This window comes from Micromys minutus (assembly GCF_963924665.1).
Source record: "Micromys minutus genome assembly, chromosome: 9".
Taxonomy (NCBI): Eukaryota; Metazoa; Chordata; class Mammalia; order Rodentia; family Muridae; genus Micromys; species Micromys minutus.
In genome coordinates, this window is record NC_137978.1 from 61276498 (window position 1) to 61302460 (window position 25963).

The 25963-nt window shown below is 44.3% G+C and overlaps 1 protein-coding gene across 5 annotated transcripts in view; it reads right to left on the minus strand.

Annotated features, from left to right (window-relative positions):
• Positions 1-2043: 2043 nt before the first annotated feature.
• The window catches only part of KIF1B (kinesin family member 1B), a 117798-nt gene continuing 93878 nt past the window's right edge, over positions 2044-25963 (minus strand). For all 5 annotated transcript variants that reach the window (XM_080921652.1, XM_080921650.1, XM_080921651.1 and 2 more), the window contains 14 exons: positions 25638-25704; positions 23320-23404; positions 22553-22658; positions 17057-17171; positions 15883-16016; positions 14684-14745; positions 13388-13533; positions 13001-13240; positions 11561-11632; positions 9894-10015; positions 7887-8036; positions 7430-7622; positions 7126-7244; positions 2044-6519 (listed from right to left, as the gene is read on the minus strand). In XM_080921652.1, the coding sequence (XP_080777778.1) occupies positions 6477-6519; positions 7126-7244; positions 7430-7622; positions 7887-8036; positions 9894-10015; positions 11561-11632; positions 13001-13240; positions 13388-13533; positions 14684-14745; positions 15883-16016; positions 17057-17171; positions 22553-22658; positions 23320-23404; positions 25638-25704 (1654 nt within the window). In that variant the 3' untranslated portion in view covers positions 2044-6476. The remainder of the gene's footprint in view (positions 6520-7125; positions 7245-7429; positions 7623-7886; positions 8037-9893; positions 10016-11560; positions 11633-13000; positions 13241-13387; positions 13534-14683; positions 14746-15882; positions 16017-17056; positions 17172-22552; positions 22659-23319; positions 23405-25637; positions 25705-25963) is intronic.

Consider the following 25963-nt stretch of genomic DNA (forward strand, 5'->3'; position numbering starts at 1 on the left):
ACTGTCAATAAGGCTGAGCAGGACAGCACACATCTGCAATCCCTGCACTTGGGAAGACTTGCAGGCCGGGGAGCTGCTCCTCCAGAGGACCCTGGTTTGTGTTCCAGCATAAAGCCAGGCATGGCGGCATGTGGTGGCACACACATAACCTCAGCACTCAGGCAGTAGATCTAGAATAAGGAGTCATCCTTGGGCTGCAGAGGGCTCTGTGCTTAAGAACACTTACTTTTCTTTCAGAGGGCATGGGAAGATTCCAGAACCCACAAACAGGCTCACAACTCCAGTCCCAGGGGATCTGTTGCACTTTTCTGGCTTTTTCAGACACCAGGCGTGCACATGGCACAAAAACCAACCAAACACACACACACACACACACCTCCCCCCAATCTACACTTTAACAGGTCATTCAACGTGCCAGAGTGAGGGACTGGCTGGGGACACGGGACATAGCTCAGTTGGTAAGAGTATACCTAGTATACACAGTCCTGGGCTTGGTCCCCACACCATATTAGACTAAGCAAGATAGTGCAGGGCTGAAGTCTCGGGACTTGGGAGTTGAAGGATCAGGAGTTCAAAGCCATCTTTAGCTACATAGCAAGTCAATGCCATCCTAGGCTACAGGAAACCCTTGTTTCAAAAACAAAGCAGAGAGACGCCCCAACCCTCAACCCCTCAGCTACAGAGGTCAGATTTTAGATGAACTAAGTATATTTTCCCCAAGCCTAATTTGCATCCTCTTACGAAGTTTTACTAACCGTAGCAGTGACTGGGGCCAGCAGAATGGCTCACTAGGTCAAAGCACTTGCTACCAAACTTGAAAACCTGGAATCTGATGCCTGTGACACACAGGACAGGAGAGAATGGACTTCTGCAAACTGTCTCTCTCTCTCTCTCTCTCTCTCTCTCTCTCTCTCACACACACACACACACACACACACACACACACACACACACACCATCTTTTTCTAATGTTTTCTCTCACTTTATGGCCTCATCTTGGCCTTGAGACCCTCTCTCCTAATAAACCTCATTTCTGAAAGGTGATTGTGTCAGCCTCCTTTCTCGAACTGACTGCTGCATTAATATATCTAACCCTATTCACTTCGTGTCAAACATCTAAGAGCTCTCACTGCAGTGGAGGCCACAGGTGTCTCTGCATGCTGTCTGTGGTGGAAATAATGCACTCGGACAGCTGGGTCCTCCTGCTGTCGCCTCCCAGGTACTGAGATTATAGGTGTGCACTGCCACACCCAACCACACCACTGCTTTTGCCTAGGTACAGACTTCATGTCCCATGGTCCCTTGCCTGTGCTCTGCTTACAAGGGGAAGCTCACTGCAAATTGCAAACGACTACCCTCCCTAGCCTTCCCCAGACCCAAGTACAATACATCTTTCAGACAAAACAGCTGCTTATACATTTGGCAGAAAACTCTTTCAAACAACAGCACATGTACTTCTCTAGTTATATCAGAGAAGAGACTGTAGATTACACCATGGTTTTTAGACAATTATTACCAGGCACGGTAAGTTTTTTCTTTGCTCCCTTTCTCCCCTCTGTAGCCCAGGCTGGCTGAGAGCTCAGAGATCAACCTACCTCTGCCTCCCGCACCACTGCTTGGCTGGCACACATTTTTTAATAGTAGCACTCAGAAGGCAAACGAGGCAGATTTCTGAGTTTGAAGCCAGCCTGGTTTACAAAGTGAATTCTAGGACAGCTAGAGTTACACAGAGAAACTCATTCTCAAAATAGATAGATAGATAGATAGATAGATAGATAGATAGATAGATAGACAGACAGACAGATAAAATTATTTCTGTAAGAATTAAAATTAGTATGTATTGGCTTTCCAAAGAGCATAAGAATGAAATACAAAGCCTGGAGGTGGTGAGTACTCCTTTAGTCACAGTGCTCTGGAGGCAGAGGAAGGCAGATCTCTGAGATCGAGGCCAGCCTGGCCTATGAAGTGAGTTCCAGGACAGCCACGGCTACACACAGGAGCCCTGTCTCTAAAAACCACAACAAAAGAATAAAGCACAGGTGGTGTGATGCACTGGTTGTACCTTTATTATTTTTACCTCGTTCACTAGCAGTTCTGTGATGCAAGGTTACCATACACAGTTGGATAATGTCTGCATTACACATCTAGGGCTATACAGCCAAAGAGTCAGGGTTAGTACAAATACAGGACCTGTATTTACATTTTGTATACTCAAGCTCCAAACATTAGATATTTACAAAATAAAACATGAAAATGAAATCCAAAATTAATCATGTACATTGTTGCTTGTGCTCAGCTCCTTCCCTGGGGAGAGATCAGTTTGCAAAGTCTTGGTTCAAAAAGGCCACTTATGCTTCATGGATTCCGTTATAGCATGGGGAAGATGACAGGAGACTCGACTCCCAACAGACGAGCGTGTGAGAGCCACAAAGTCTACGACAATGAGTGAACACGAGGAGGCTGGTGGATCCCTTAGGTGAGCTGATGCCAGAATACACAGCATGAAAAGAATCAACTAAAGATATGACCACGGATAACATCCAGGATTTGGCACAAGACCAACCTCTGCCTGGACTTTCTGTCTGAGCAGCTATCTTCTGTGAGGCTTTGTCTGATCTGCAGTACCCGGATTGAACCAAAGGCATCATCACATGCGACTGCCAAGTGCCCTACTGCTAAGCAACACCCCTAACCTCTGGCTTTGAGGTTTTTAACACCAGTTCTGTGTCAACTCTTAATTTCTTTCTTACGAAAACATTCCTTAGATTTCTTTTTTTTTTAAGTAATTAGGGGCTCTCTTAAGATTTTTTTTTAAGAGCTCAAATATCTACTTCATAAATGGCCTTTTGAACAGTAACAGCAATCGTCTCTCAGCTGACGACTCCGGTTTGCTCCACGGTCGTGGTCTTACTCCCTCTTGGTGGGTCACGGGTCATGGTGGATGGCTGCACAGCACCAGAGTTTCACTCAAATGCGTTCAGCAGACCCTCCAAGATCAGCAACAGAACTATTCTTTTCTTCTCACAGAGCAAGTTAAAGATTACAGTTTCCAGAAGGAACCCAGATGAAACGTGATGGACCCACGCTGAACAAACCATGCCCCCTGGGATTGTTCAGAAGAGCCAAAGCACAGCATCCAAGAAGAAAATGCAAGGAGTCCCAGCAGGAGCCACAAAGGGCAGAACCTTTGCCTTTCCGTCCAATGTGCAATTCATTACAGTGGTATAAATATACAGACACCTTACAAAATTAAATATCCCTGTAAATTAGACAAGAAGCAGCAGGTAACAAAGTCTATGCTTTGAAATATGTGCCAGGAAAAATCATATTTCTAGACCCCAAACATCTTTCTCAACCATTCATTCCTTCATCTAAACAAGATTAAAAAACATTGAAAATTAATAGATATATAAATTCCACATAGCTGAAGGGGGAGAAAAAAAATAATGGTTTCTTAGTTAAGGAACCTTCAGCTCTCACCTCACCAAGTTTCTCATTTATGGATGGAGTTCAGGGACCTGCTCAAAAGCAGTCTGGCCTGTGCTCCTGCCTAGCCTGGTGCAGGGACTGCCTGGCCCCTGTGGTCTGGGCCTGAGAGCTGGCTGACTCCCAGGGTAGTCGCCCAGAAGCAGGCACGGCCTGAGCACTGGCGGGAGGACAGTTATGAGGCTTCATGTGCCTGGGAGGAAGGAGGCTAAAGACTAAAGGAAGGGGAGGCTAGTTAGTTTTAAGCAGCACTCACTTTTCTGTAATTAGTTTTAACCAGCACTCACTCACTCTTCTGTAATTTGTATGTTTTCCTTGTAGGTTTTTTGTTTGAAGGAGTGATTTGAAAATTTTTTTAAAAGATTATCTTTAAAATAGTTTCCTTAAAGGTTAGTTTTCCTGCTGCTATGGCAACCACAAAAATCTCATGAATAGGTCCTGCCACAAAATCCTTTCTCTTTCAGAGCTTCGAAGCAGAGGTGACCCTGTCTGGAATCAGAACATAAAGCTCCCAAATGCTCCGATTCTGATGTAATCATGGGCCTTACAGTAAGAGGGGTCCCAAGACGCCAGGTAGAAGCAAGCTCCAACCTTACTTTCCCTGGTTTCCTACTGAGGCCTCCTCATGGGGGGGGGGGGGAAGTTCCAGTTTGGTTCATGCTAACATCTGATATTTGCAAAGAAAAGACTTTCTAAACCAGTTTTGTTTGAGTTAAAAGAAAACACAAGTTGTCGCAGGGCTTAGTGTATCGCACAACGTCACCCTCCCATAGGCTTCACAGACACGGATCCTGCCATCTAACTTAGTAACAGCAGCAACACCAGTGATTCAGTTTAAAAGCGACCTTTGACCTTCATTTCCCTGAAATTAGATTTAGTTCTGGTCCAGGAAACTGTCTACAAGCATAGACAGAGCCTGCTGAATATATACACCAGAGGGGCATGTGTCCATCAGACAACAGACTTCTAACTACATTAAAAATCTCATATATATGCTTAGAAAACAGGTAACATGACAGTTAGTAACATACACTTTAAGGAGAGAAAGAAAGTCTTTAAAACTCTACCATAATTGAGCATCTTTTAGATAAGAACAGTCTGATTCTGCCCTTTCTTTTCTCCATGATCCACTTTTTCTTTTCTTTGCAAGGCAACTGTAAGGGCAAGAGCTGGGTGTCCTGTTCTTCAGAGAGAAGCCCTGCTGAGAGGTCAGAAGCAGGGCTTTGCATGCCTCCCTAGTGGCTGCTCTGCAGTGGAGATGAGCTCCTTCTCTGCCCTCAGGTAGCCAGCAGCCTTCCCAGAGTGGAGGTGAGCAGATGGCCCTGGGTGCAGGAGTGACACTCACACAGGCTGGCGGGAGCAGTGAACAGCAGTGCCTGAGCCCCAAGTTACTGGCACAGCAACTGAAGTACCCCCAGCGGGCATTCTGTGCCCTACTCAGTCCAACACTTACTGGCAGGTGGGAGAGGAGCATTGTTTTCCACGGTAACCTCCTGAACCCAGAAACCTGGCTTGTTAGAAGCCATAGAAACTGGTAGCAGGGAATTCTTCCTAAGGGAGTATTTCCAAACCACACAGGGGACAGTGGAGGCAGGGGGATGTCACAATCCAACAGCAAATTACAGGGCAGTTGGGGGACAATCTTTTTTTGACCCTAAATGGCTTCTGATTTGTTTGGAGTGGTGGTAGGGACCTGTCAGTTCTGGCATCCAGAAAACAACGGCATGTTTGTTCATATGGAGACAAGTAGTATTAGAAATGGCCACTGGATTTAGATGGAGACCTCAAAATTTATGCTGAAGCTACAAGTCTTTGATCAAAGGGAGCTACAACAATCACTCTCAAAGCAACAATGGTCCAGTCTATCACCAGAAAGTCAAACACTCCCCAATCCCTCTTGTGGGGAATCTGTTCATGACATCACATAATTCCAAACAGTAATGCTGAGGACAGGGTTAGGAAACTCCTAGACAAAAGCCTCCTTTCCAATGAGCAGACAAGTTTGCAGAACCCTGCTGTGAGGAGCTGCAGTCAGCCTTTAACCCACTGCCCAACCTACTGCAGCAGCCTGAGCCTTCAAGGGCCAGCAGCAGCCACTGTTCCAGGCTGACCACAAAGGCCCCTCTGTATCTTCCACTCTATAAACCCACGCTCTGAGCCCTGATCTAGACAGAATTTAAATCCCATTGCTGAGCTTCCCACACTGCTTCCCATGAATGGAAACACAGGGATTAGCCACCAGAGAGAGAGAGAGAGAGAGAGAGAGAGAGAGAGAGACAGACAGACAGACAGACAGACAGACAGACAGACAAAGACACAGGGGCAGAGAGAGGGAGACATAGAGACATACACACACAAATACAGAGATACAGACAGACAGAGACAGACAGACACAGAGAGAGAGAGGGAGACATAGAGACACATGCACACACAAACAGAGGGAGGGAGAGAGACAGAGACAGAGACACAGAGAGAGACAGAAGGAAAAGCAAGTTTTTTTTTTTTTTCTCCTGGCTGACAATACAAAATGTCTCCTCCCTTAATCTCTAAGCCACCCAGAAAAAAGTAAATTATCATAAACAAAGGGGGAAAAAAGAGACAGAGAAGTTACCCTGAAAACCAGAGCTATACAGAGACAACAGTCGGACAGTGACCATGAAGGGGACCTATCGTCCAAAAGGAAGCTGAAGTGCGCAGGACAATCATTTGGAGATCTGCTGGACAGGGTGTGTGAGTGTGAGTGTGTATGAATGTGTAGTGGTTTTGTTCCCCTTTGTTAGGCCACATGCCACAAGTCTTAGCACAAGAATGAGAAGAGGACAGAGCCGTGGAGATAAATAGGAAGCGGGAGAGCTGGAGAAGTGCGGGATGACAGGGAAAGTCGTTAAGCCACAGGATTACAGACAAGAATAACCGTCAAGAGTCACAAAGAGAATGAGAGGTAACACTTTCTTTATCTGTCGAAGGTGAGCAAGGCTCAGAAGAATCACTTAGTATTTTGGCTGGCTCGGGCATCTGCGAGAGAGTTTTGACCTAGGAGAAAAACAGGAGGCAGGATTAGAAAAGTGGATGCTGGTCTCCTCACAGGTAAAACCACCAGGCCCAGGTTTCTATACTCCTAAACAAATGGCTAGACCAGCAGTTCTCAACTTGTGAGTTGGGACCCCTTTGGGGGTTGAATAATCTTTTCATAGGGGTCACATATCAGATATACTACATAGCAGATATTTACGTTATGACTCAATAGTAGCAAAATGACAGTTCTGAGGTCTTCTCTACTCTAGGAACTCTGAGATAAGCTCCTTGTAACACAGAGAGCTGAACTGTGGGAGTCTATTAAAGCTCACACAGTCCTTCCTTTACTTAGTGCTCTACCCCTCTGCAGACTTCTATGACCAGTGTCCTTACCCTTGTCTTCCTCCATTTGCAACCCAGTTAGAAGGACACACCTTCCCTATCTATGCTGGTTATCTCTGGGGCTGAAGGCCAAGCAGAGAAACGAAACAGCTTCCTAGAGCCAGGCACGGTAGTGCACACCTGTAATCCTAGCCCTTGGATGAGGTGAACTTAGAATCAGGCTTGGGCGATGCAGTAAGACTGTCTAACAGGACAAAAGAAAGCAAAAGAACAGCCTCTGACCTTATTGTGCCCGCCAGAAGTGGGTTGAAGGCATATAACCAGTCATTCATGTCTTTGTCATTGAGAGCTTGCAGAAGGACCCCACGGTGCTTTGTGCATACAGCAAAAGTATTAGGTGTCTGGAAAGAAACATTAAGTAAAAGAACATTATTGGAGAAAATGAATAGCATGAACCATCTTGCCATATTCACAGGGTGCAGAGCACTTCACACTGAAAGTTCAAGCAACTGTGATATAAACTAGGATTCATGCCACAGACCGGAACACCAGGTAGCAACAGACAGCAAAGTCAGGACAGACTGACCTTCAGCATGGCCTGCTGGTCCTCGCTGTACTCCACCTGTGCTGTAGACAGGTTGATGATGCCACGCTCTACGGGGTCTTTGTCACTGTTATAGATGAAGACGTAAGGGCGACGAACCACAACGAAATGTTTTGCCCAGGTACTGGAAAGCGGCTCTTTGAAATGCAGGTATCCTTTCTTAGATACCACTGAGCTAAAAGGACATGGCAAAAGAAGTCAGTTTCTCCTGAAGTAAACAGTAATAAGTTGAGATCCGTCAACACATGCTTCCACTGGGTGAGCCCTCAGATGCAACAGGACAGAAAAGTGATCCATTTGGCCGAGATTATGACTAGCCACAGCAGCCCAGTGTGCCAGGCTCAGACGCCTAAGGCACACAGCAAGGACAGTCAGTATGCACAAGGCTGGAATAACCTGGCCCAGTAGAACTACAAAAGCTGCAAGTCTCAGCACTCACCCCGCTCGAACTTCTTCAATGTCTGGAACAAGATTGAGAAATTCATTCTTTCCTGCTCTGGCCAAATAGGGTGTCTCCACAATTGGGACGATCTGAAACTGTTCAAATTCTTGGCAGGGACTAGAGGCACGGGAGTTGGCTTCTGGGGTCCTTACAGAGGAAGAAAAGAGTAAAAAGCACTTCAGTAAGATCAAAGCAACTCTAGACATGACCTCACCAAACTCAGTGTCCCTGCCTAAGTACCAGAGGCAAACAGAAAGGTAGTTCTCAATCACAGCTTATTTTCCTTGGAAAAGGACACTGGGGACCACTGTCTCAGTCTCTCCTGCTATCCTAAGAACACAGCACCTGAACATGAACTGCATTTCCTCACGAGTTTCCCATATGTCTCATGGCCAGAACTGACACAGTGGTTCTGAAGTGACTGGCAGCAGCAGCACTCTCTGGGACTGGAGACTTCACAATCAGAAACTCAGGAGATGCCTGGCCACTGTGTTATAGCAAGTTTCCAAAGGTGTTTAAAAGTTCACCAACTTGGGGATAGTAGAGAAAGCAAACAAATGAGGAAGTTTCTGGACCTAGCTGAGAAGGTTCCTGAGAGCACAGGAGTCGAATAATGGTCTGGGTCATTCTTTAGGCCTCTGCTCTGGTTGTTAGGGATCTCCTAGAACAGCTTAGCCCAACAATTCTATATCTTTCCAATTCTAAAGGTCCATTCTGCAAGATTTACTATTTCGTGTGTGTGTGTGTGTGTGTGTGTGTGTGTGTGTATGTGTGTGTGTGTGTGTGTGTATGCATGAACTTATGTGTGCAGAAGCCAGGGGTCAACACTAGAGGCCTTCCTCTATCATTCTCCACTTAAGTTTTAAAAGCTTTTACCTTTATGTAGTATCTATTTATTCTGTGAGTTTTATCCCCTATACAATGGGGATAATCTCCATCTCTCTACTGCCTTAACTCCCTCTGATTCACCAGCACTTGCCCCTCCCAACTTCTTGTTAGTAATCCAGTTAGTGATGTCTATATTTACACAGGCGCGGGGCCATATACTAGAGCACGGGCAACCTGCCAGTGGCCACCTGATAAAGAGAAAGGACTCTTTCCCAGCAGCTCTCAGTTGCCAATTGCTCCTCAGCTAGGAATCAGGTCCCGGGAGCCCCACCCCTATCCATGGACTGGCTTCGTCTTATGCAGATCTCAGGCAGGTGACCACTGCTGGACTTCCTGAGTGCAATGGCCATGCCACATCCAGAAGACAGCATTCTACAGTGCTCCACCCACCCCCAGCAGTATGGGTTTTGTTTTTGTAGTTTGCTTTTGTTTTGTTTTTATTTGTTTATTTCTTGAAACAGGGTATCTCTGTGGAGCACTGGGTGTCCTAGAACTCACTCTGTAGACCAAGCTGGTCTCAAACTTAGAGATCTGCCTGCCTCTGCCTTCCAAGTGCTGAGATTAAAGGTGGGAAACACCAACGTTTGGCTCAACCCTCGCCTTGAATTTCTTCTGTTTCCTCTTCTGTAATGTTCCCTGAACCTTGGGGATATTTTTGAGACAGGAACTCTCACTGAACCTGGAACTCAGTAATTTTAGCTAGACTAGTTGGGTAGCAAGCCCCAGGATCCACCTGAATCTACCACCTCAGACCTGGGATCGTAGGCGTGTTCCACTGCAGATGCTTTTTATGTGAATACTGGAGGTCTGAACTCAGGTTCTCAAGTACAGCAAGTACTTCCCCATCTAAGCCATCTCCCTGGTCTTCTATCTTTTATCCTTTCTTGAATTGGGATGCATTTACATTTGACTGATGTTTTAAAGCTTTTTCTTTCTTAGTAGCACATATAACAATTTCATATAGCTAGTAACATCCTAAATTTAATAAAATTAAATGAAAAAAGTGCCCACACATTTTAGAGTTGTCCAGAATCAGACAGTGATGCCTTGCTGAGTCCAGAACTATAGAAAAACTGGTACTTTGTTTGCTTGTCTCTGTGAAATCTGAGTACTTACTTCTGATCCATAGAGCTGCTCCTGGAGTCCACCAGAGAGGGGCACGTAGAGGAGGGTGTGAGAGTGGAACTGCTGAAACTGGACACTGAGGGGTCCCGTCCAATTGGAGAGATGTCAGACAACTACGACAAGGACATCACCAATGAGATTCAGCAGCAGAACAATGGAGCTCAACATTAGCTAGACTAGTTGGCCAGCCCCAGGAGCCACCTGTCTTAGCCTCCTCAGCACTGGCATATTCCACTGCAGATGCTTTTTACGTGGGCACTGGGGATCTGAACTCAATTTCTCATGCTTGCATGACAAGCACTTTTCCTCTGCCTCCGCCTTAGAGCAGCAAACGCTGTCCAAGACAACTAGTACCTCGGTTTTTCTAAGGCTGACCTTATAAAGAAATCAAACCTCTATACACAATCATTACTGTTTGAAGGCAATGCACCGAACCCTTGGTTCTATCCCCAGAGTGAGGGAAAAAAGGAGGAAGGAGAGAGATGGGGTGAGAATGAGAAACTCTGAGTGTCTAATTCTCCTTGCTGCTAAACAGCCTGCACATGAATGCCAAGTTCCTATAGCACACACATTGTCCTAAGCACACGGCAAAGTCCTGCACTCTTGGAGCATACATTAATGAAGAAGGGAGACAGAGTTTCAAAACGTGCCAGATGGTTAGGCCCATGCCTTTAATTTCAGTACTCAGGAGGCAGAGGCAAGCAGACTTCTGTGAGATCAAGACACTACCATACCAAGTTTCCAAACAGCCAGAGATACATAGTTCGACCATGTCTCAAAAAAAAAAAAAAAAACCACTAAATAAATAAACAAATAAAACAAAAAGTACATGCACTCACTGATAAGTGGATATCAGCCCAGGAATACCCAAGATACAGTAGGGCCAGAAATATGTCTCAGAAGTTAAAGAACTGACTACTCTTACAGAGGACCTGGGTTTGAGTCCCAGCACCCATGTAGTAGTTCATGACTATGTGTGACTTCAGTTCCATGGGATCCCATGTCCTTTTCTGACTTCCACAGGCACCAGACACAAACACAACGCACAGAGCTACATGCATGCAAAATACCCATACATATAAAATTAAAATAATAAAAAGAAAAAGCAAACAGACGTTACAGAGGATGGCTGGCCTGCTGTGGAGGCTGAAAGAGGCCTACTCCCAAGAAGGCAATGGTTGGAGCAAAACCCAGAAATGAGCGGGAGCCAAACATGGAAATGTCAGAAGAAGGTATGTGAAGTGCAGAGGCCCAGGCAGGCGTGAGCTGGGGAGGTTGAAGGAAAAGCCAAAGGCTCAAGCTGATTAAGGCCATGAAGGACACACAAATACTCTCAAGAACCATCATTCTTTGCTGAATGCATTAAACTTGAATTGATGTCACCGACAGCCTCATGTTTTTGTTTCACACAAAAGCATAGTGCCTGCCAACACCACAAGCTCTTCTAAGGGACTCAAAAACAAAACAGACAATAAATAAATAAACATATGTATCCTATGACAGGGACCCTGCGCATCCTAGAAGGGGGTCACCACTTTAGTCACAGAGATTCCCACCCCAGCCTCTAAGGCAGCAAAGCTGTGACTGGAAATCTGGACACTGGAGAAGGAATTGGTCAGCACCACAGCAGTGAAAAGCAATGGCCTCTGTCCACTCACCTTACAGTCACTGATGCTGCCATGTACCTGGCTGAATTCTCGGTTGAAAGTGTGTGTGAGAAGCTGCAGGCACTAAAAATGAGAGAAAGAGAGTCAGTTAGTTAAGGCTGAACATAAAACTCAGTGGCCAAATGAAGTCCCGTATAGGAGGAGAATTAACACGTCCTACACCTCTGCTAGCTTAGAGTAACCAGGAATGAGGGAAGTTAGTATATGTTTAGTTAAGGCAATAAAAAGCAAAGGGAATTCAAAAACCATTCTTAATACAACCGAAGCAAATTACTACAGCTTAGAAGTGCTTGGGAGGAGAGCATTAGAGAAGCAGAGGCAGGCAGATCTCTGTGAGTTCAAGACTAGTCTGGTCTACAGAGCAAGCTTTCAGGACAGCAAGGGCTACATAACAGAGAAACCCTGTCTCAAAAAAAAAAAAAAAAAAAAAATCAAAAACCAAAAACAAACAAATAAACAAAACCCCAAAACAAACAAACAAAACCCCCAAACAACCAGTGTTTCAGAATATAACAGCAGAACTAGGCATGGCAACTATTCCATTCCAGCACTCAACAGAGCCAGGAACGGGCTGCAGCAAATTCAAGGTCACGGTGATCTAGATAACAAGTTTCAAGTCAGCCCCGGCAATACAGGAAGACTGTGCCTCAGAAAACCCAAAAGAATGGACATCTCTCTAATTCTCAGTTCAATAAAAGACGTGCCGGGAATGTAGCTTAGTGGCAGTTTGCCTAGCATACACGAGGACCTACGTCTAATTCCCACACTGGAAAACCTCTCTGGCCAACTACAGGCAACTGCACACCCAGCAGTCTCTTGCCTTCTGCTATGCATCCAGAACCCTTCTTCCCCTCTTTAAAGAGGCTTCATCGTTTCTAATGGATCGCTGTAACAGGAGTTCTCTCTCCCCAAGTCTCACACAGCTATCCACGTTATTTTTGCTAAAGAAAACTTGGACTGTTGATGAATTTAATGTAATTTTGGCAGTCTACCTCAGGGCCCTGCACATGCTAGATGAAAGCACTCTACCACTGAGCTGTATACCATCATCCTCCTAAAGAATGTTAAACTTGTTTAAAATATTCAGGAACAAATGAATATCATTTGAAATGTTTACACCATTCCCAGGACCCACTAGCAAGTGTTGGAGGCCCAGACAGGATCCATTCCATTCCCTGTCCCTCTACCACATGAATTCCCTAAGCTACTAGATGCCCTAATACGTGTTTCCCAGGCCGGTTTACAATACCAACCCTATAGAACACAGCACTGTGAAGTGCTTGGGACCCGTTCAGCTCAGAGGCAAGGACTGACCCTTATTATCCAGCGTGAGTATCAGTGTCTTCAAAGAGAGCTGCTGGAAATGGCAGAACACAGAGACTATCTCAGTGGCTGGTGGTAGGAACTCTAACAAAACAAGGGATTTCCTACCTTTGTAGCCAGTTCTTTCTCTCGGTCTACCAGGCTTTCAATGTCTGCTGAGTCGTAGCCACTGCTCTCGCTTGGTGTGATGGCGCTTTCAAAAGTGGTGGTTGAGATCTGAGAAGAGATGCTGGTCGAGGTGCTAAGGGTCCCACTGCTGAGGCTGGGGGACAATGAGTCACTCAGAGACTTGGGTATGCTGTCACCAAGTCTCTCCCGAAGCAGCAAGAAGTGTCGAGTTTTTTCCACCTGAGAACAGGAACATCATTATCTACACTCATTAAGTGTTTTCATACGCAAATCATTACGCTTTCATCATCAGAGGAAATCACAGAGCAGAGGAGTCATGAGGATATGGCAGGCATAGGACTAGGCAGCCCAGTCTGCCCTTAATACCTCATGCAGCAGCTCCAGCTTCTCCAGCTCCCACTGGTGTTCCAGGATGAGGCTGTCTCCACGAGGTCGCCAGCCTGCTAGGTTCTCCTCTCCCCGCACATATGCCACTGAGGTATCCAAGACTTTTCTCCTCCGCCTCTGCATGCCTAACGTAAGAGAAACCATGTTTTTGTTTTTTAAGCCCCCAGAGAAGAATCTCATTCTAATTTAAGTCAAAACAAATTACTCTTACACATTTTTAAATGGCAAACTAAATGTGGCCTTAAAATCTATGATATTTTATTTATTAATAAAATTGATGCCAGGAATGGTGGTGGTGCACACCTTCTATTCGTGCATGGAAGAGGCAGAAGCAGGTAATCCCTGTGAGTGTGAGGTTAGCACGGTCTAAACACTGAGTTCCATACTAGTCTAGGGTACATAGTGAGTCCACATGCTAAAAAAGAAAGTCAGGAGGTAGTGGTGCCTTTAACCCCAGCACTTGAAAGGCAGCGGCAGGTGGATCTCTGAATTCAAGGCCAGCCTGCTCTACTATAAAGTGGGTTCTAGCCAGGGCTATAAAGAGAAACCCTGTCTTAAAAACCATGAAAGAAAATTTTCTTTCATTTAAAATGCTGGGCTCAGACTAGGGACTTGTATATATTAAAATGCCTTATCATTATTAATGAGTATCCCAGCCATAAACATGAATTTCTGATAATTTCCCTGGGGAAGCTGATGTTGCTCAATAGTATGAGGCAGACAAAGGATCTTTGTTAACGCGGTCTGTATAGTAAGTAAGTAAGGTTTTCTGAATAGCTAGGCTCCATGGCTCAGACCCTAACACTTGGAAGGCAAGGGGCTGCTGTAAGTTGTAGGGCTGAACAGAATCCTGTCTCAAGAAATGTTTTCTAAGCCAAAACTATTTTTCGTTTTTGTTTTTTGAGACAGGGTTTCTTTGTGTCTGTGTAACAGAGCCCTGTCTGTCCAGGAACTTGCTTTGTAGACCAGGCTGGCCTCAAACTCAAAGAGATCCACTTGCCTCCTGAGTGCTAGGACTAAAGGTGTGTGTACCACCATGCCCCACTAAGCCAAAGTTATTCTAATTCTCTCAACAAGTTTATATTTCACAGCCTTGTGTATCTTGTTGAACACCATTTTATAATCATATTATACATCATAAATCAAACAGTGCATCTTACCACCACCACTACAAAATTGGCTTGTAAAATAATAAAGGACTTTTTTCCAATATGAATGAGACTCCAGTTCTTTTTTGTTACTACTCCTGAAGAATGTGGTGTAGTAAGAGCTTACCTGGGCTCCCAGTATCTGCCATTTTGCATAAGCTCAGCTCATAGATTCCAGTCACTCGGTTGCTATTTGAAAATAAAATAGGACAACTAATGAGTTTCTTGTAGCACAAAATGGGGAAAACCTGGGTTTGTTTACTTAACAAAGAGCATATCTTTTCAGTGGCTTCAATTCCACACTTAGATACACACTTTTTCATTTTTATTTATTTTTTGTGAGTGTGTGTGTGTGTGCACGTGAGCATATAGGTTGAGCTTAGGGAGTCAGTTTTCTGGGGCCATTATGTGGGTGCTGCTACTCAGGTTGATGGCAGCCCCCTTCACCCCTGGCCACCTTTCTGGTCCTAGTTAAGACACTGATTATTTTTTATCGTTAACTGTTGTTTGCTTATTTATTTTATTTCTCCTCGGAGATGCCTATTTTCAGTTTGATGATTTGGCCAGTGTTGTTTTAATATGCTGAATAGAATAGGATACACTAGGGAACTGACAACATCAATGAGAAAACTAAGAGTTTTTCTTGATGTAAAAGGAGACAGGAAAATGTCTGACTGAAGGAAATGATTAACATCAAGTTCTGGACACTTTGCAGGAAGGGACTCAACCTTTCATTGCATTATAGTAATTCTTTTTTTTTTTCTTTTTAAAGATTTATTTATTTATTATATATGAGTATACTGTAGCTTTCTTCAGACACACCAGAAGAAGGCATCAGATTCCATTACAGATGGTTGTGAGCCACCATGTGGTTGCTGGGATTTGAACTCAGGATCTCTGGAAGAGCTTAACCACTGAGTCATCTCTCCAGCCCACATTATAGTAATTCTTATTTTATCTATTCAAATATACAGGCCATATATTCTCAAGTGTCTATTTCTGTGTGCCTTAGATATGTACAACAACTCTTACATAGAAGAAAATTTCAATGGCAATCTATTAAAAATATGAGTAATAGTGACAATTAGTCACTAACCTGCCTTGGAAGTATTTACACGAAACCCTCCCCTTTCCTTCATGAACTCACACACTCACTAACATTGTATTAAATGCCACCAGGCAAGTCATTAAGGTGTCAGTTACTTAATGGTTCATAGATGATAAACTAACTTGCAACAGAAGCTGGGGATACCTAAATATGGCCTGTTGTTTCTGTTGGACTAGGCAAAGAACTGGCTGGAAACTAAGCTTGTTTCAAAAACTTACGAGTCTGGTGACTTTGAGTAGCCACTGCCAAAGAGGTTTCGCAGAGAACGTGGTGGTGAGATCTTGGCATCTCGGGAATAGAAGACCATGCACACATCCTTAGTGATGACGGCCGGCTGGATGCAATGATCCAACTGCAAACAGACAAGAGAAAGTGCTAAGTGACGAGGCAGAGCAGCTGTGGCGAAAGGCGGTAGAGTAAGTAATGGATGTGCAAAGCTGGTTCCAGCTGTGGAGATAGGGAGGTTTCTGCTTCAGTGATTTCCAAAGCCCCACAACCGATAATAATACAAGGTCAGGTGCATTCATGGTAAATACATATTTTCTTTTGAGGGAAAACCTGTCATTGCACACTATTTAAAAATAAAGAAGCCAGGCATGGTGGCACATGCTTTGAATTCTGGCATTCAGAAGGCAGAAGAGGCAGAGGCAGGCGGGTCTCTGTGAGTTCAAGGCTAGCTTGGTCTATCAAGAGAGTTCTAGGACAGCCAGGGCCACACAGAGGAACGCTGTCTTGAAAAACAAAACATAAACCAGAAAGAGGAAGAAAGAAGAGGAGGAAAAGAAGAGGAAGAGGAGAAGGGGGAAGAGGAGGAGGAGGAGGAAGAGGAAGAAGAAGAAGAGGAAGAAGAGGAGGAGAAGGGGGAAGAGGAGAAAGAGAAGGAGATAGAAGAAAGTGAGACACAGAAGCCCACGTGGGGATGGGCACAGGGCGGTGACAGCACAAAAGTTGGAACCTGGCTCAGGTCAGGCATGAGGGTGCATGCATGTAATCCCAGTATCTGGGAAGGAGAAACAGGAGCAATGAGTCATCCTCAGTTACATAGTAAGTTTGAGGCAAAGCCTCGGATACATGAGATTCAAAAATTAATAAAAATGGAAGAACTCAGGCTTGTTCCAAGACCTGGAAGTGATCTCTGTTCCAACCAGGAAAGCATGGTGTGAAATTGTCTTAACTGGTGATTGGGTTCCTGAAGCTTAAATGATCAAAAAAGTGTGACTTGACTAAATGGGGCCCTGGAACAGATCTAAAACAATTAGAACAGTTAGCAAAGTAAAATCAAATAAGCAATTTGAGAAGATGGAGGGAAGAAATGGAAAGTAAGTTGGAATTCTGCTGACTGCTCCGGCCACTGCCTACTTCTCGGGCTGGCTGAAGTTATGGCTTCCTTACCTCAAGGTAAGCAGACAAGGTCATGTAGATCTTCTCTCCATAGGGTGTCACTCGGTTCAGAAGGAGGGAGTTATGTAGGGAGCTGTCCCATACAGCTTCAAAACGGTAGAAGGTCCTGAGGTCAGAAAAACAATGTGTCAACCCAGAGTAGCCAATGGTAGCAGAGGGATTGCTGCAGGCAGGGTCCTAAGGAATCGTATGCCAATCACTGCCATTCTCCATCTATCACATTCTAGCAGAGGCAGGCGCCCATTGTTAGGGATCCTCAGTTGTGTACCTCATTTCTGCTTTGTGGTACAGGTTTTGCCTGCTAACATAACCACAGTGGCAGCACTGCCAGGAATGGGGCACACGGCTGCAGTCCCAGCACTCAGGCAGAGGTAGCGGGACGGCTGAAGTCTGAGACTACGTTGGTCGAATTTTCAGTTCAGTCTACTAGGTTCCAGACTGGCCAGGGCATAGTACATGACTTTCTCAAACAAAGCCAGTCCACCACCAACAAAAACTATGAGAGCATTGAAAAGCAGTAGGAAGAACGTAGACAGAATCTGAAAGAAGTCCAAGTGAGCCATTCTGTTGGTTTTAATAACAGATAAGGACTCTGCCAGGTGTCAAGGCACACACATGTTAATCCTAGGAGGCAGATGCAGTTGGATCTCTGAGTTCAAGGCTACCCTGGTTCACAGAGTGAGTTCCAGGACAACCAACACTGCACAGAGAAACCCTGTCTCATAATACAAAACCAAACAAAAACCAAACAACCAACTAAACAAACAGAAAAAGTAAGGACTCAGAAAAAGGTAGGCTTCGCTCCCGTATCCTAGAGACCTAAACTTCACAGGACAGCTCTGCAGAGTCTTATAGACACTTTAAGTACCTAGGATGCTTGAAGGTAGGAACAGACAGAATCTAATTATGAAAAACATTAATTATTTCAGCGACCAAACCCAAGTTGATCTATCAACAGTAGAGAAGAGTTTTACAACAGCAAAGGTAGTTTTTATCATTCACTCCATCTAAAAGTATCTGAGAATCAACCTTAAGAAAGAATCGTAAGCTAAATTTAGCAGACTGCCTTAAGTTCTTCAAGTTTTAGTTTTTCCTACTGGCAATATACAGACAGGGGGCACTGGTGGGGCTACAGATTAATTCCAAGGCCTGTATCATTTCTAACTCTGACACCTTATTGGGGAGATGCCTCTTGTAACCCCATCTCCCTCATAACACCAGCTCTTAGGAAGAAGAGAGCTCACCCACCTCCAACAGAAGACTGTTTACAGTACCCTACTCCCTGCCAACCACGTTTTTCTCTCTTTGAGAGTGACTCCCATGACCACAGCTCATGTTTCCAGTGCCCAGATTTGAGGTGTGGTCACACCCATCTGCTGCTGTCCTTACTCAGGTCTTTTCTGGAATGTGACTATTTCTCAGTGTCAAGTTTTTGATACGATGAGTGTGGGACAGGAAAATTCTCTGACAGACTCAGAAGGCATACAGCAACAGCCAATGAGGAAGCCATCAAGTGACCCAAAGTCCAACAGAAATGCCAGACAAGGAAAGCCCTTTCCATAGAGATTCAGCAGAACCTTTATTTCAGTTAGTAAGAAATTCTAATAATGGGAATGACATTCATACAGCACAGGTTTGCCTCATACCCAGAGATCTGCCTGCCTCTGCCTCCCCAGTGCCCTGCTACCTAGCATGGCAACACCATCTACTTACATATGGTCACACTCTATGCTAGTGTGTGTGTATGTGTGTGAGAGAGAGAGAGAAGGGGGGGGGGATGGAGGAGAGGGGAGGGGTAATTTCTCTTCAGTCAACTGAGGTGGAACGAGTCTCCCTAAATGCCTTTCCTGTGCCTTAACCTTGATACTCCAGAAACAGCAGCCGGAGGATCTTGGAGTTCAAGGCCAACCTGGTCTATATGGTGAGACTGTCTTTTAAAAAACTAATTAACAATATTTCTTCTTGCAGATTCAACTCCTAAAGAGTCAGTCTGCTTTCCGTGCAGTAGACACAGAGCAAAACAAAGTAAGTGGGACCTGCAACAAACTTTTCAAGCTTTGAGAGACGTGGGGGTAGAGTGAGGGGGACGGAAAGAGAGAATGTCAGAGAACAAAACCTGAGAGTCATATGACATGTAAAATATTCTACTTTAGAATGTACAAAAGAACAACTTGAAGAGGTGTTTAAAATTTAGTTAATGGGGGCTGAAGAGATGGCCCAGCAGTTAAGAGCACTGACTGCTCTTCCAGAGGTCCTGAGTTCAATTCCCAGCAACCACATGGTGGCTCACAGCCATCTATAATGAAATCTGATGCCCTCTTCTGGTGTGTCTGAAAGCTACAGCACACTTATAATAAATACATACATAAATAGACAAACAAATAAAGAAATAACTTTAGTTTATAGAATGACAAAATAATTTAGCACTAAGTCATTCAAGAAGTCACGTAGGAAACTGTATACACATCAGAACAGGTGGTACCAGGGGTCTTGCTCTGTTCTAGGTAAAGCTTAGGTTTACACAGGAAAGAAGCCACTGAATTTAAGACAGGAACCAAAGCAACATAAAACATAAAGCGTCTAGTAAACTAGAATCTCTATGTGCAAAAAAGCAAACAGAAAGTACCTAGGAATATCCTTATCAAGAAAGAGCCTGCAAAGACAGAAAATGCTCTTGTTAGTCCAGCAACCAAGACAGACAGACAGAAAAACAAACACATATATAGAGAAATAGAGACACACAGAGAAAAATATTTTTTAAAAGGCAAAATATGCTAAGAAGCAAACTGAACTCAGGTGGGCAAACAATGAACAGAGAATTCTGGGACACAATTTGATAAGGGACTTACAGTAACATGAATCCTTCTCCCAAGACTTGCATAAAGAAGAAGGATGGGCTGGGCATGGTGGTGCATGCCTTTAACCCCAGCACTCAGGGGGGTATCTGTGAGTTCTGGGCCAGTCTAGTCTACAAAATGAGTTTCAGGAAAGCCAGGGCAGTTAAACAGAGAAGCCCTGTCTTGAAAAAAGCAAAAATTGAAAGAAAAAAAAAAAGAAAAAAGATGGGCTACAAAGGAATTTGGAGATCATATCTTTAATGCCCTCTGCCCCCTGGTTGAGCCAAGAGAAAGCCAAGGCCAGGGGGACTGAGGTGGAAAGAACCTCCCTCATGAGACCTGTGCCATTCCATGGCTGCAGTCCAGACTCAACACACAGATGAAAGTGAGCTGAGCATCAGTGGTCATTGTTCTCTGCTCCTTGGCTACAGATGCAGTGACACCACCTCCTCAGGCTCCGGCTGCCTCAGCATGACAGCCTGTATTCTGTAGCTGTAATAAATCTCTCCTCCCTTAAGTAGCTTTGCCAGGTACTTTGTCATGGCAACAAGACATGGCAACAGCTCTCCATCTCCAAACTAGAGAAGTGTCCCATACACCTAGATAACTGATTTTAAAAACTGAGTTGCTTGCTTAAGAGTTCTGTTCTTAAACACTGTTTTAAATGTATATCTGCATGAAGGTAAGTGTACCCCATATGCACTTGGTGTCAGAGGAATTCAGAAGAGGGCACTGGAACTGAAGTTCTGAGCTGTGATATGGGTCTGGAAACCAAGCCTGAGTCCTCCTGAAGAGAAGCCAGTGCTCTTAACTGATGAATCATTTCTCCAGCCTTTAAAATACTTTAATGTCAACTCTACTTATTATAACCATTTACACTTAAACATTAGGCATATCAATCAAATATTAAGGTAAAAAGAACTTTTTGTGAAAACCAATTTAAATGATTTTTTCTAATATGAAAAGTAGAATTGTTTAATACGATTGAATTTAGGTGAAATTTTTCTTTTAATTTGAGACAGACTTTTACTCTGTGGCCCACGACAGCTTCAGTCTTCTAACCTCTTTCTTATAGCTTCCAGTTCCTGTTCCACCAACAGGAAAACCACATGATACACTTGGAGTATGGTGTTTACAAGAAAGACAATCAGCATTCCAACAAATGACCCCATAATTAAAGAAAAGACTTGACCTATTGCAAGAATTGGTAAGTTAATGTGAACACTCAAATCTTCAATTAATACAAAAAATTGTTGAGCTGGAGAGATAACCCAGCAGACAAGAACCCAAGTTTCCTTTCCAGGGCTCACATGGCTGACAGAGAGAACTGAGTCCAGCAAGGTGTCCTCTGACTTCCATATGTACACACATACACACACACACACACATACACACACACACACCCACAAATATAAAAGTTTATGGTGTCTATCTTTTTCTTTTAAAGATTTATTTATTTACTTATTGTATACACCATAGCTGTCTCCGGACACACCAGCAGAGGGCATCGGATCCCATTACAGATGGTTGTGAGCCACCATGTGGTTGCTGGGAATGGAACCCAGGACCTCTGGAAGAGTGGAGTCAGTGCTGTTAACCACTGAGCCGTCTCTCCAGCCTCGGTGTCCATCTTTCATTATTCTCAACTTTAGCCAACTTATTTGAAGCCAAACTCATGTCATATAGCACCCAACCTGTTGCTGAGCTCAGGTCAGAGGACTTTTCAAGGGTACTTCAGTGTAAGCAGGTCAAGCACAGTCAGGGTCAATCCAACACCATTTACTTAGCAGCCGAAGGACATAGTGATGAATGCCACCCAAACACTGGCAAGGGAGAGTCATGAGGTGTCTCGCTGACTTCAGAGACATGGTGTTATGGGCTGCCCAGGAAGAGGTGATGGCAACTTCCCCCCAGGACACAACACCCACTTATCCTCGGCCCCCTTCTCACAGGCCCTGTCAACTCTCCTTATATGCAGAAAAGCAAATATGTTTGTTGGTTTCTTTTTCCTTTTCCTATGCAAAACTGTAACATAAGGAAAAGAATGAATCCTGGTCCAAACCCTATTCACTCTGTTTCTGCGCCGTCTTATTCCCATCCCTTTCCCAACATACACATAAGCAAGTTTTCTAGGGCATAAAGCAGCACAGAGAATTCATTCCATAATGCAAAGGCAGTGTCCTTGGCCCATTCTGGATGTGCATGGGCTTCTGTTTCCCAGCCCTGCGGTTCTCCTAGACAATAACCTAACCTAGGGCTGGAATAACAGGCTATTCTGAATCACATGAAGGAGATGCTGGGAATGAAATCTGGGTCCTCAACAAGAGCACTAAGCACGTTTAACTACTGAGTCATTGTTCCAGCTCTGAAAACAGAATTTGTTTGTTTATTTAGAAACACAACCTCTCTATGTAGTCCTGGTTGTCCTATAGCTTCCTATGCAGACCAGGTCAGCCTTGAACTCATAGAGATCCTCCAGTCTCTGCCTCCCAGAAATAGAATTAAAGGTGTACACCACCACACCAGAATTTTTGAAGTAAAAAGAAAATTCTCTTCTTCATTTGCACCAGGAGTCATTAGAAATGGGGAATCTAATGTGAATCCACCAAATAACACCAGGGTGTCACTTCTGTGACACAGGGTACCCTACCTGCTGGAGCTGTGGGAAGACTTCAGGGACTTAGCAGAGATGATATTTAGGGAAAGGATAGCATCAACTGCAGCTTCATCTACCTCAGGTTTATTCCTAATCCGACCTAAAAGAAGGAATAAGAAAACCAGCACATTAAAAAAATAAGATATAACTTTGTTAAATCAAAAGCTCTAGTATCATTTTAACTACTTAAGGACCACAAGTTCAAGGCCAGCCTGGGCTGCTTAGTGACATATTGTCTTTCAAAAGACTATGAGGGAGTAGCTTAGTGCTAGAACATGCTAGAACCCAGTCCAATCATCCCTTGCCAGTACTCTATCTTAGTGGAAGAGGATTTGCCTAGCACACTTGCATCTCCCCCGCCCCCCAGCCTTCTTCCCCTCTCCCTCTCCCTCTCTCCAGTACTTAAGACTGATCCCAGGACCGTGCACAAACCAGGTAATCATTCTTCTGAGCCACAACCCCAGCACTCAAGAGAGCTTCAAACTTGTCTGGCAGTGGTGACACACACCTTTAGAATCAGCACTTGGGAGGCAGAGGCAGGCAGATATATGAGTTCAAGGTCCGCCTGGTCTACAGAGAGTTCTACAACAGGCAGGACAACTTGGAGAAACCCTGTCTCAACGCTCCTTCCCCCTACCAAGAAACTCAAGGTGTTTTTTTGCCTCCACTTTGTGTTCTCCAGTTTTGCACACCTCCCCTGCACTCAGCACAGTGACGACACTTCTGAAAAGCAGGCTCTCTCAGCGATGGAATGCACTCACCTACCACCAGTTCACGGACATCTTTCCAGTGGAGCTCACTGCCCTTCTCGTGGATAATAGTCACTGTGATCCGTCGCTGGATGCCCTGGGTAATGGAACAAGATTACAATTTAGAGGAATGTATGAGAAAATGAACAAGCCGGTTGCTGATTTGGTTTTAAGAGACACCTTGTAGCTTCACACCTGTAATCACAGAATAAAGCTTGAGGCCAGAGGAGTTCATACATCCTGGGAAAGAGACAAAGAAACAGAGGTAGGGGTGGGACTGGGACAGATACTGACAGATACATACACAAAGGCAAGGGAGGCAGAGACAGGCCAACAGACAGACTGATTGTGACCCCGTAATAGGGAAATGGAGCTCCCTGTAACACTGATACATGGACAAGAAGTAGTTTTGAGCATTTGGCTCAATTTGTTTTTAAAGACTGGATTTTGCCATGTAGCTCAAACTGGCCAGGAATTACTAAGAAGCTAAGACTGCTGTTGAATTCATAATCTTCCTGCTCTGCATCCCGAAGGCTGGGATTATTGAGTGTAGTAACACTCTAGGCTTTGAGTGCTATTTCACCAAACGAATAGTGTACATCTTAAAAGCATATTTTTAATCTATTCAGACTTTCACCATCAACCTCATGAGGAGCTTCTGGATGTGCTTGGTGGCACATGCCTATAATCATAGTACTTGGAAGACTGAGGCAGGAGGATCTCTTAAATTCAAGGACCTGGGCATCAAGACTCTGTTACAAAAATACAATAGCTCAGTGGTAGAGTAATTGCCTAATACAGAAAGGGCTCTAGTTTTAATGATCTATACAGCCCAAACCAAAACAAGAAAAAGCAAATCAAAACCCCCATTGTGAGGGTTAGAGAGATGGCTTGGAGGTTAAGAGCAGCAACTGTTCATCCAGAGGTCCTGAGTTCAATTCCCAGCAACCACATGGTGGCTCACAACCATCTGTAATGAGATCTGATGCCCTCTTCTGGCCTGCAGGATACATTCAGACAGAATGCTATACAGATAGTATATAAATAAATAAATAAACAAACAATAAGCACTGTCAGGTTATGGTGGTTCAGACCTGCTAACTCAATGATTGAAAGGCTGAGGCAAGAGAGCAAGAGAGTAACCATAGGAGTTGGAAGCCTGCTGGAGGACAGAGTAAGAATCTGTCTCAAATGAATTAATATACAACTAAAACACTGACAGTGAGACACAAGCTATGGAAAGCATATAATATTGTATGAGAGCAACACAAAGGGTAGTAACTGAACTTCATTGTCTCCATACATTGATACAATGTGTTCTGACCACAGCCATCTATCACTGCCTCTCTCAGACTCTTCCTGATGCTCCTTCCTTGCAACCCTCCCAGACACTCATCCTCCTTTCTTGTTGACACCCACCACCCAATTAGTGCAGAACAGTGTGTGGTATGAGGCCATCCCTCGAGGCATGGAAAACTTCCACATATCCATATCCATATCCATAAAGCGACTTCTGTAGTCATCACCAATTAATGATGGCTCTATGAAGGATAAGGCCTCCCCAGACCCTTTTTCACAATAGCTATGCTAAAATATATTTATACATATTTTTGCTTAATTAAATACTTTGAAGTGGGAAGATCTTTGAGGTCAGAATACAGCCCTTTAATACAGATTTGTTTGTTTGGTTTTGAGACAGGGTTTCTTTGTGTAGCCTTGGCTGTCCTGGAACTAGTTCTGTAGATCAGGCAGGCCCCTAGCTAACAGAGATCAGCCTGCCTCTGCACCCCCAAATGTTGGGATTAAAGGCAGGAGCCACTACCAGCCAGCTACTCCAGATCTTTAGAGGTGGGAAAACCCATCTGTAATCTGGGCCACACCTCCTATAAACAGACACAGAAGAAGGAAGCCTTGTTCTATGTTCTTACCCTCCCTAGCAAGTCCACAGGCATTACAGCCTCCTTCTTGTGGACTCAGAGTATACTGAGGACCAGCTAAGACATCCAGTCTTGTGGACCGGGCAACTGCTGAATGCAGCATGCAAGTTATTCTAGTAAAAGTAAATCCTCCCCCGTGTGTGTGTGTGTGTGTGTGTGTGTGTGTGTGTGTGTATAGACAGAGGAAAGAATCTGATTCTATAAGTTGTTACTCTACAGAACCCCGACTAATACAAACAGAAACAGTATTTGATGTTTCATATTCAATTCCCACCTATTTCCTACCCTAATTTAAAACAAGAGGGGACAAAACAAAAATGTCCCCCCACAGTCCCCTCTCCAAATAGAGATGAAAAACTGAGAAATCTGTTGTTTCCTCTCAGACATCAGTACCTGATGCAGCAAAAATGTCCCGTGGCAGGGCAAGCCTGCTGAATGGTCCACCACAGCTGGAATATACCTATAACAATAAAAACACAGAAGACAAGAGGTTAGGACTGCTTCACCTGCCAAGTCAAGGGGAATCTGTGTTCTACACACTCTGCTCCACATCCGACTGGTGTGGACGCGTCATCACAGAAGCACCTTCGTGCATCTATGTCAGCGTCAGCGCCTGACTGGGCTTTTTTGTTCCGTCTCTATCTATTGCATAAATTCAGTAAATAATGAATAACTGTCATGGAACCGAGTAGAAATAAGAAACATAATTTCAGTTCTAA